Genomic DNA, 11,001 nt, shown 5'->3' on the forward strand with positions numbered 1-11,001 from the left:
ACCACGGAAGGAATATCATATCACATAGCCGAAAATGGCAAGAGTTGGAGATACAAAGATGGAAAGTTACATCCGGGGTGTTACAGCATCCTCATGGGCACCACAAACAGCACCAGTACCATCAGATGGACAGTAACGCTTAGCCACATTATCCGCCGTCGGAAGACGGTTTCTAAACATTTGCCACAAGAAGATTTTAATCTTGAGTGGTAAAGCAGCCTTCCAGAGCCCCCCTAGCTATGTCCAAGGCGTTTCCCTCAGTCAACTTGGAGTACAGGGACTTCACCGAGAATTTTTGGGACGCGGCCAAGCCCCAGGTGCCTGAATCGGCCCCCAAGCTGAGTTGTCTGTTACCTATTTTGGCCACCAGTTCGTTCCAACTCACCGCTTCCATCGTAGAAAGGGTGCGCATAAAGTGGATCGCCGGCGGTGAGGAACTAAGGGCATCACCAACCATCACGTTGGTGTCTGTGGCTAATTGGTAGAGGAGAGGGTAGGAATGCCAAAGCGGGCTCGCCTCTAACCAATTATATCTAGCCAAAACCGAGTGGACATGCCGTTGTTAACAACAAAACGGGCCCCTACCGTGAATGCTGATCAGACCGCTTGGATCCCATTCCAGAACGCCGAACCCGAAGGTATAGCTTTAAACAAATTGTCATCCGGGAAGTATTTTGTCCGGAGGAGATCAGCCCAGAGTCCCGACTCGTATTGGGCTAAGCGCCACCACCACTTGGCGAGGAGGGCTACATTCATAAGCTTGGAGTTGGTGATCCCCAAGCCTCCGAATTTTTTTGGCCTACGAACGGTCGCCCACTTGACAGGGTGGTATTTCCACTTGATTCCAGTTCCTTCCCAAAAGAACCTGGAACGGGGGGGGGGGGTCTAATTTGGCGTGCACCCCATCTGCCAGTAGAAACATTCCCATAGTGAACAGTGGGAGAGAGGAGAGACTATAGTTAGTAAGAATCAACCTAGCCGCCGACGACACAAACCTCCCTCGCCACGGGCTAACCCTATTCGCCACCTTACCATACAATGGCTCCCACTCGGAAATAGATAATTTCCGGTGAGAGATCGGAAGGCCAAGGTACTTAATCGGAAAGCCCTTGCAATTAAGTAGGTTTGCAACACTCCTGCTCTCTTGGTGTCCCATCCCCATGGTGATCACCTCACTTTTTACGAAGTTTATTTTCAGCCCCGAAAGGATCTCAAAAGCGAGGAGAAGCAACTTGATCGATGCGATACTATGGTTGTCAGGCTCAAAGAGCAACACTGAAAAACACCAATGTTCAACTTAGAGCAATAATTGAACTAGCGGTTAGTTAGTTACTATAAGATAAAAAATGTGATATATTTTGAAGTGTCTATAAAAATGAATGCGGTGTATCATTTTCATGTCATATCGACGCCAACACATGTTAGGATAGCATATATTCTTGCATGCTTAGCGTATTATCTCCGATGATTCTATATGATTTTCAGAATACATCGATCTATTCGGTTCTATTGTATAGCTGGCAACCTTATCTTTTGTATTACATACTACATATTCTTTGGAATACAACGTTCCGCACATGTGTGGGAAATCTTCTCATACACTTCAGTTTGCACTAACGCACACTACAATACCGAAGTTAGAGTATGTATGTTTTTTTCTTTTTTGCCGGGAAGTTAGAGTATGTATGTATGTATGTTCAACTTAGACCAACAATTGAAAGTGTTCAATAAATATGATTACGAATTTACAATGTATTATTTTCAAGCCATATCGCTCAAAACAATCATTAGTCTGCTCCATGAGTTATGTCTTTCATCCACTCGATCATCCTGAGGTTGTGCAGTGGACGAAGTAATGTTGATTGATTAGGCAAACCGAGGCAGCATCAGGTGCCGGCCAATGCAAACCACCACTTCCGTTTGCGTTTGAAACGGGTAACGGGAAAGTGAAGAGCCAAGCTAGCTCGTTGGGCATCTCTGCAGCTCTAGGTTGTCGCCAACCTAGCTGGTCCTGGAGGGAAACACGTGAGAAACGAAGGACCACAGGTGGCTGGACGTGCATGGATGGAGTGAGGGACAAGTTTCAACATTTTATCATGAGAGGAGAGACGATGATCAATTTTCACTCTTGTAGACAACAAAACAACCCCACAAATTTTCACGTTGTTATCAGCATCTCGCATTAGTGGAGACTGGAATGGAATTGCTGCAGGACGAATGGTCTAACATTCGGACTCCACACTCTTCCTGCCCAAGTTCACACCTAAACCTCCTCCTAAGCCACACTAATGCAAGCTTCCGTGCCAAAGAAGATACAACTGATTTTTTTAAAGAAATTAATTTTATTCAATCGATATATCAAACTTTGCAACTGCATTGAGCGAATGTCTGGCCTCTGTATAAGATGATGGAGACATCCTGACATCCAATACGTCCATAAAAAACATTTTTTTACCAAAAAAGTGCCAAAAAAAAGCAAGTTAGAAGGACAAGGTCGTATTCGAAATTGCACGCCCATCCATGATGAAAAAAACTCTCCATGATATATGCGCTAGCCAAACATGCACCATCATCAAAAAATTCTTGTCCTCCGGCCTCTGCAGGCGAACATACATTGATAACCTGCATGGGAGATGTAACTTTTTTTTTCCGAATACATATCGTGATAAAGGCACAATTTTAATGATATGGAAACACACGCGACGATGCAAAATAGCAACCGAATGCTTGGACGGGGACATTTGGTTCCCGGGTCCTTACATGTGAAAAAAAAGTGATTACACAAAAAAGTCAAATTTTGAAAATTTATCGAAATAAACTTGGCCTACTATTGTATTCGTATAAAAATTTTGACCAAGGAAAAAATTCCATGGTATTTCTTGTGAAAAAACAAAATCAACACTATAAGGTTACTATTCATACTTTTTATCCTTGAGATTTTTTTTTTGCCTGAAGTCGATAGGAACTTTTTTCCTTTGCGAAACTTCTTTTTACCACAGTAGAAACGTGAAAGCCCACATACATCACCACTCTGAACACACACCCTATTGCTATGAGCACTTTCAAGATACTGAGTTGGCACAACATCTTGAGAATGACAAAGTCACCATAGGCGTCTTCGTACTCGACATGAACATCCCCTCTCACTGAACAAATATCGCCGGAAGCCTGAAATAAGTTCAAGAAAATGCGAGCAGCAGTGCCATGTCTAAGACATGAATCCCGGTGGGTTGGTTCGACAATAAGGAACCTAACCATCTGAGCTCGCTCAGTTTGCCTAAACGTTTTATACGAGTACAACAGAAGGTCAAGTTCATTTCAAAAAATTCCATGGTATTTCTTGTGAAAATTTATCGAAATAAGCTTGGCCTTCTATTGTATTCGTATAAAAATTTGACCAAGGAAAAAATTCCATGGTATTTCTTGTGAAAAAGCAAAATCAACACTATAAGGTTACTATTCATACTTTTTATCCTTGAGATTTTTTTTTGCATCAAGTCAACTGGATTTTTTTTTCCTTAGCAAAACTTCTTTTTACCACAGTAGGAACGTGGAAGCCCACATACACTCAACACTATGGACGCACACCCTACCGCTACGAGGATCTCCAAGATACTGAGTCGGCACAACATTTTAAGATTGATGAAGTCACCACAAGCATCTTCGTAGTCGACAGGAATATCCCGCCCACTAAACAAACATCACCGGAAGCTTGAAATAAGTTCAAGAAAATGCGAGCATCATAGCCAAGTCTAAGATATGAATCGTGGTGGGTTGGTTCCACAACAAGGAACCAAACCATCTGAGCTGGCTCAGTTTGCCTAAACTTTTTATACGATTACAACAGAAGGTCAAGTTTATTTCAAAAAAAGCTTTGGAAATTTTTGACTTTTCCGTAAGTTTGTAAAATATCGGGCCGGGTGTTATATACACCCGAGTGCCATGGGGTATTTTTCCGCGAACGCTCTCTATATATAATGGGGTACCGTTACCTAGCATTGATCAGATTAGCCAGCAAAGCAACAACGGCAACGCCTAGCTAGCTAGCATTAGCAATGGCAGACGAGGTAGTAGCGCGAGAAATGGAGGAGGAGCCGTGGGTGAAGCTTATCCAGGAGTCCCTTACCGTGAAGGACGAGGAAGAAGACGTAGACATCCACGTTTCCGTGTTCGACGTGCCCAGGCAGCTGCAGGTGCACAAGCCCGAGGCCTACTGCCCCCAGTTCATCGGCCTCGGGCCCTACCACCACCGGCACCCCGAGCTCTACAGCATGGAGCGGTACAAGATCGACGCGGCCCGCCGCGCGCTCAGGCGCCTCTTCCGCGCAGCAGCTGCGCCCAGCGTCGACGTCCTCGAGGAGCTCGTCAACGAGCTCGAGCGCCACGACCTCACGGTCCGCGCCCATTACCACCGCTACCTCGAGCTGAGCAAGAAGGCGCTCTCGCTGATGATGATCATGGACGGCGCCTTCCTGCTCGAGTTCCTCACCATCCACCACCACCACGCTGTTGCCGAGGGTGAGGAGGGGGGCTCTTCGATTTGGACCAAGAGGATGGCGCACCTCGTGGACTTGGGCGGGAGCGGGACCGGGAGGAAGTCCGCGCACGGCCTCATTCTCCGCGACATGCTCATGCTCGAGAACCAGATCCCGCTCTTCGTCCTCACCATGATCAAGGCCAAGTGCTCGTCGGTATCAGTCGACGAGGCAAGCAGGCGGCTCACTCTCATGGTAGCAGGCCTCATGAAGGAGCTTTGCCCGTTTAAGATGGAGGGCAACTTCCCCGAGACCTCATGCGACGTCACCAAGCACGCACACTTGCTTGAGCTGCTCTACCAACTGGTGGTGCCGGCGGTGCCCACGCCCACCGACACTACTGAGAACGCACACACCACCCCGCCGTTTTCCGGCCACATCGTGGAGATGCCGGAACAGGAAAGCCAGGAGGAGAAACCTTCCGCCTGCACCGGCAACGAGCACGCGATGATGCAACTGTTCGAGTTCATCGCGTTGAAGCTCAAGGGTGGTCGCCTTGGCAAGGTGATGAAGCCGATCGAGCTTGTGGTCAAGGCGCCGTGGAACAAGCTTGCCGGTATACCCGGTATGAATGTCGAGTCCTTCATGCACGCCGACGCCAACCAGCAGGAGATCACGATCCCATCGGTGTCGGAGCTGGTTAGCTCCGGTGTTAAGTTTGTGCCGACCTACGGCGACCTGTCTACTGCGTCAACTATCGCCTTCAACCGCAAGACAGCGACGCTCTACCTCCCCGCGGTGACCCTAGACGGCAACACGGAAGTGGTGCTCCGAAACCTGGTCGCCTACGAGTCATCCGCCGCGTCAGGCCCGCTGGTGCTCACGCGGTACACGGAGCTCATGAACGGCATCATCGACACCGACGACGACGTGGCGCTGCTCCGCAAGCGGCACGTCGTGCTCAACCACATGAAGAAGAGGGACGGCGAGGCGGCCAAGCTGTGGAACGGCATGAGCCGGTCGGTGCAGCACTGCAGGGTGCCAACCTTGGACAAGGTGATCGAGGAGGTGAACCGCTACTACGACGGTCGGTGGAGTGTCAAGACGAAGCGGTTCATGCGCAAGTACGTTCTCAGCTCATGGAAGATGCTCACCTTTCTCGCCACCATCAGCATGCTGCTGCTCACCACGGTGCAGGCCTTCTGCTCCGTCTACACATGCTCCCGATGGTGGTTCGGTGACCTGGTCGCCGTCGTGCCGTCGGAGTCGGAGTAGATCGATACACGCGTGCGTTTCTTGATCACGCGAAGTACGTGACATGATGCTCAAGCTTTTGGTTTGTCTGCATCTACGGTTTTCGGTTTTGCGATAGGTAGCGAGACCACGGGCCACCTCTCCCTCCATCCGGCACTTCAGCGAGAGGAGGGGACGAGAACCCTAATGCTTCCCGCCGGTAGGAATAGGCTTAGGGTTTGGTCTCTGGTCGTTGAAGACGACACAATGACGTCGCCGTCGACATGGAATAAGTCCTCCCCACCTCATCCTCGTTCTGGAGGTGCTTCATGTTGTTGCCGGGAGGTGTGTGGAGGGCGATGTGTTGCCAGATCTGGTTGCTGGTGTCTGGCTTTCGTGTGCATGTATGTCTCGCTAGCGTTGTCCCTCGGAGTGGATGGCGTGATTGTGCATCTTGCTCCTCCGGCTCCAGTTTCGATTGAAGAAGGTTGGCTAGCCTTGGCTTCATCGAGGAGCTTTTGAGGTTTATATCCCCCAGCTCCATCTGCCTGGATCTGGGATGTTCTTCCTCGTTCCGGCGGTGCTTCATGTTGTTGCCGGGAGGTGTGTGGAGGGTGATGTGTTCCCAAATCTGGTTGCCGGTGTCTAGTTTTTCGTTTTTCGTGTGCATGTTTGTCTCGCTAGCGTTGTCCCCCGGAGCGGATGGCGTGATTGCGCATCTTGCTTCTCCAGTTTCAATTGAAGAAGGTTGGCTAGCCTCAGTTTGAGGTTTGTATCCCCCAAGCTCCATTTGCCCGGATGTAGGACGTTCTCAAGGCCCTTCCTGGAGTGGCAATTTACGCTGCACATTGCAGCCACCAAAATTTTCTAGTCAACATCAAGGGCTTCCCGACCACTGAAATAATGTTATTCATGATTTCGTGAGGCAGCGTCAAGCTCTGCTCATGGCATGTCGCCGACATATGCAAGGAAGAAGGGATCAGAACCTACATGGACTTGGATATATTTTCCATTTTCTTGAAGGATGTTCTTGTAATGGTTTGTTCTACTTAATATATGGCATTTGGCATTTCTGCAAAAACTATTCCCTTCTCAACTCATTAGGATATTAACTTCAGTTTTGTGATAAAACATTACCATGGATTAGGCCTTCAGGGATTTGGCCTCCAGTGACGAGACAACCAATGCCCATAACCAAGGCTGGACATGGGTCGACTAGAGCCAAGCATTGTCAACTTTTAAGTGAGGGCACGATTAAATGCCCGGGGTTCCTCTGTCTCCCGAAGGCGCTGCTGCTAGTCCGCCTCGTCTTCGGTGGCATAGGGCCATTGGTTGCGCGAGGTAGACCATGGCCCTTGCCAGTGGGAGGGCTATGTTTTTTTAATGTTCCTTCGAGTTGTGTTAGGGTTTGTGTCCTGCTCACGAAGACAAGACAACGGCGACTTCCTGAAGATAAAATAAGGTTCTCCCCGCCTAGCCCCCGTCCTGATGGTGTGTCTAGCATCGTCGGTGCGCATGTGGAGGTGTGTCTCGGGCGGATCTGTCCTTGGTAGATTTGCTTAGTTCTGGTCGTACTCCGTCTATGTTCGTAGACCTCATTGTTAGAAATATACCTCCATAGAGGGGATGCTCGGGCTTATCGGGATTGGACCATGTGGTGAAGCATCATGTGGATTACATCGACTAAAGTGACACCCTCGCCGATGAGGAATTTCACCCACTTTTGAGGCGCCACGACCTCCTCCTTTCCCTAGTCATGGTTCTTTTCCGTCCAGGAGTGCAACCTCTTCAAGGGGGCGCTCGAGAAGGCAGGAACTCCCTCCTTATCCCTAGATGACACGTCGGCCATGTACTCCTCCTGCCAGAGCTTCACTGTCTCGATGAATTTGCCCGACAGACACTTGACATTGTGGAGCTTGCTGACCATGGCTCCTCCACACCATTATCTGACTGTCGTTGGATTGTCTTCAAGTTGGATCCTTCTGATCTACGCTACTCTTCATCGGCGGTGGTTGTTGTTCCGCGGCGCTGATTCTATGGGGTCTTAACACGACGACTTTCCGACTATCTACTACAACAAGTTTTACCCTGCTCCGGCGAGGGAGGGGCGAGGACGGCAACACGCATTCGACTCGCTTAAGCACTTGTAGTCATCGCTAGATGATCTATGGATCTGGATGTAATTTTTATTATTTTTGATTCCATGATTGAAGATGAACAAAATAAAGTTTTCTCGCAAAGAAAAGGGCGCGTGAATTGCAAGCCCAACCATGGAGGAATGGTTGTCCTGGACTCTCAAGACCAAGGCGCCCTCTACCCGATGACTGTTGTTTAGTCTACTGGGCCTTACCCAAGAGAGTTCCTCATCAGCGCCTATAGCACCGACTCACAACCAGCGCACTCACGCGGATGGGTAGCAGGTCAAAAGTTTTTTGGAACGAAGGCTCAAGGAGAGCCTGACTTTGAATTAACAAAGCCATCAACCGGCCAGGAATAACACAAGACCATCGTTACAACCACTAAACAACTACGAAAAGCCGCACAAAAGAACAGGAAAAAAAACAGCAGATACAAAGTGTTGCCGAAGCAGCTTACAAGCACCAAAGACTAAGCCCTACAGGGATAAGCAAAGTAAGCACTAGCAAGAAGTCGATGGCGTCCACCTAGTGAAGTAGATCAAGCTGAGCAAAACGGAGGGGTTCTTCATATGGAGACAAAGTCCAGCGATGGTTACGTCCTCATCTACACCGGAAGGTGACACCTTGTTCGCTCCACTCCTCTCCAAAGTCCAGCGAAGCAGGTCAAAAGTTGAAAGCATATTTTGATTGAAAGCAAAATACATGCTTCTAATACTTCGCTTAACTTCTCAGATGCATTTTGTCTTCTGTACCAAGTCATCTAGGATCACTTTGGTTTGCATCCACAACTTGATGCCTCGGAAAAAATATGTGCCTGGACTGAGCCTAGAGAGGTGATGGTTTTCTGCAGCCTCACATACGATGGCAGTGTTTTGTCCACGCCTAGCATGGCATATTATTATGTGCATACATCGAAAGTACGATTCTACACCCAGGAGCAAATGCTCCTGGAGTGAACAGTAAAATCAGAAAAATAGAAAAAAATCAAAATTTCTAAAAAAAGAATGTGACGTTCACAAGTGTTTCTTGTGCATGAAAAATTTCATCACGAAATCACATTCGTGGAAGTCGTGCCGAAAAAACAAAATCAGAGCTCCAAAATGCTTTTGTAAGTAACATTTTTAGAGCATCGATTTTTTTTACCACACCTTCCACCAATGTGATTTCGCGATGAAATTTTACGTGCACAATAAACATTTGTATAAGTATGCCACAAAAAAATCAGAATTTTTTGAATATTTTTATTTTACTGTTCACACCCGGAGCATTTGCTCCTGGGTGTAGAAACTCCACGTCATGCATACATGTGCTAGTTACTTTATTAGCAATCCCAGGTGGGTGTGGTAGAGGCCAAACGTCCATGTTCACATGCATGGCCAGACTAACCACACGTATGCATTTTTGGACCCGAACAAGGGTGTGTTTGATAGGGTGCATGAGCTCAAAAGTTTCTTATAGAACGCTTATCTCATGCAAAAGGGTCTCTCAGTCATGCTGAATTGGGCACGCCTAGATAGGGTGCACGGACGCAGCCATGCTCGCACCGACTCTAAAAAAATGTGCAGAACTTCAAAATTTATTTAAATTTTCAAAAATTGTTCAGACTAGTTTAGACTTTCAAAAATGTTCAGAATTTTAGAATTGTTGGGATTTTCAAAAAAGTTCAAAAATTAAACAAAAAATGTTCAAAATTTCAAATTTTGTTTAAATTTTCGAAGTGTTCAGAATTTCCCGAATTCTTTAAATTTAAAAAAACTGTCCAGAATTTCATATTTTGTTTACATTTTCCAAAAAAGAGAATGCCAACATGTTTTTGAATACCCAAAAAATGTTCAAAATTTGTTTAAATTTCAAAACATGTTCAGAATTTCAAAATGTGTTTATATTTTCAAAAAAAAATTGGAATTTCAAATTTTGTTTATATTTCCAAAAAAAGGAATTACAGAATGTTCTAAAATTTTCAAAAGTTGTTCAGTCAGAATTTTAAATTTTGTTAATTTTTTGTAAAATGTTCAGAATTACAAATTTTGTTTAAATTTTTGAGAAAAATGTAATTCCAAAATTTGTTTAATTAAAAAAAGGCATCAGAATGTGTTTAAGTTTTTGTTCGTGTTTTTCAAATTTTGTTCACCATTCGAAAATATCGGAATTTGAAATTGCTCAGCATGTCTAAAGCATGCAGGCTACCAAAGACTCAGCATGTCTCACTACCAAACAACAGTAAATGCATGCACTCAGCATGTAAAGGAGAACAACAATGCTATGGTGGGAACTGCTACATACACGCCTCCCAGCCAGGCTCGTACAGGCATCTCCAGGCTCCTAACCAAACAACATCCATGCAGCTTCACGGGAAGACTACCAGGCACAAAGCGCTCAGGCGGTCAGGCCAGAAGTATCGGATGAAAATATTTGACATGAATGTTTAAAATGATACACCCTCCATTCAACAATGTAGTGTGGCCGCGCTTCCCGAAATCTAACTTTGATCATAAATTTAACCAATGAGATCAACTGCGACGGAAGTAAAAATTATACCACTGAATTCGTATTTGATTATAAATTTAACCAATGAGACCAACTGCGGCGGGAGCAAAAATTATGCCACTGAATTCGTATCCAAATACGAATTCAGCGGTATAATTTTTGTTTCCGCCGCAATCGCTTTCGTTGGTTAAACTTTCGGTCAAACTTAGATCTCGGGATGCGTAAGCGCACTACATTGTGAAACGGAGGGAGTATAACATTAGCTAGCACTTCCAAAGATCCTAAAACTCTAGTTTGTGTTCAAGCAAAGAAGAAAACATATCAGAAGGTAAGTTAAATGCTAGAAAAAGGAAATTAGAAGAGCTGGCGTCAAGAACATTCAAATACTCGAGGCTGCTAGCATAAATAATTATAGCAGAAAAATAGTAGTAGTGACTCACCTTGATTAAGATCTTTTACTTCCACTTTGATAAAATATATACATCCACCGCTTGGCCAGCTATTGATTCCTTTTCAATTGGTAAGAAAAAATATTTTGTTGAGAATAAAGTGCATACAGCAAATTGCAAAAGGAGATATGACAGTAGAGGGAACAGAATCTGGGAGACAGAGCAGAGGATTGCAGGTGTTGTACCAGTTAGGTGCCCGCTCCTCCCACCCCGAGCTAG

At 46.1% G+C, this 11,001-nt stretch overlaps 1 protein-coding gene across 1 annotated transcript; it reads left to right on the plus strand.

The window, feature by feature from the left end:
* The first annotated feature begins 4,004 nt into the window (after window positions 1–4,004).
* LOC119338166 (putative UPF0481 protein At3g02645) lies at window positions 4,005–6,486 on the plus strand. Its single transcript, XM_037610464.1, has one exon. The coding sequence runs from the start codon at window positions 4,056–4,058 to the stop codon at window positions 5,748–5,750; it is 1,695 nt and encodes a 564-aa protein (XP_037466361.1). The 5' UTR covers window positions 4,005–4,055; the 3' UTR covers window positions 5,751–6,486.
* Window positions 6,487–11,001: the final 4,515 nt, after the last annotated feature.

Source organism: Triticum dicoccoides, chromosome 7B (genome assembly GCF_002162155.2).
Source record: "Triticum dicoccoides isolate Atlit2015 ecotype Zavitan chromosome 7B, WEW_v2.0, whole genome shotgun sequence".
In the NCBI taxonomy this organism is placed as follows: Eukaryota; Viridiplantae; Streptophyta; class Magnoliopsida; order Poales; family Poaceae; genus Triticum; species Triticum dicoccoides.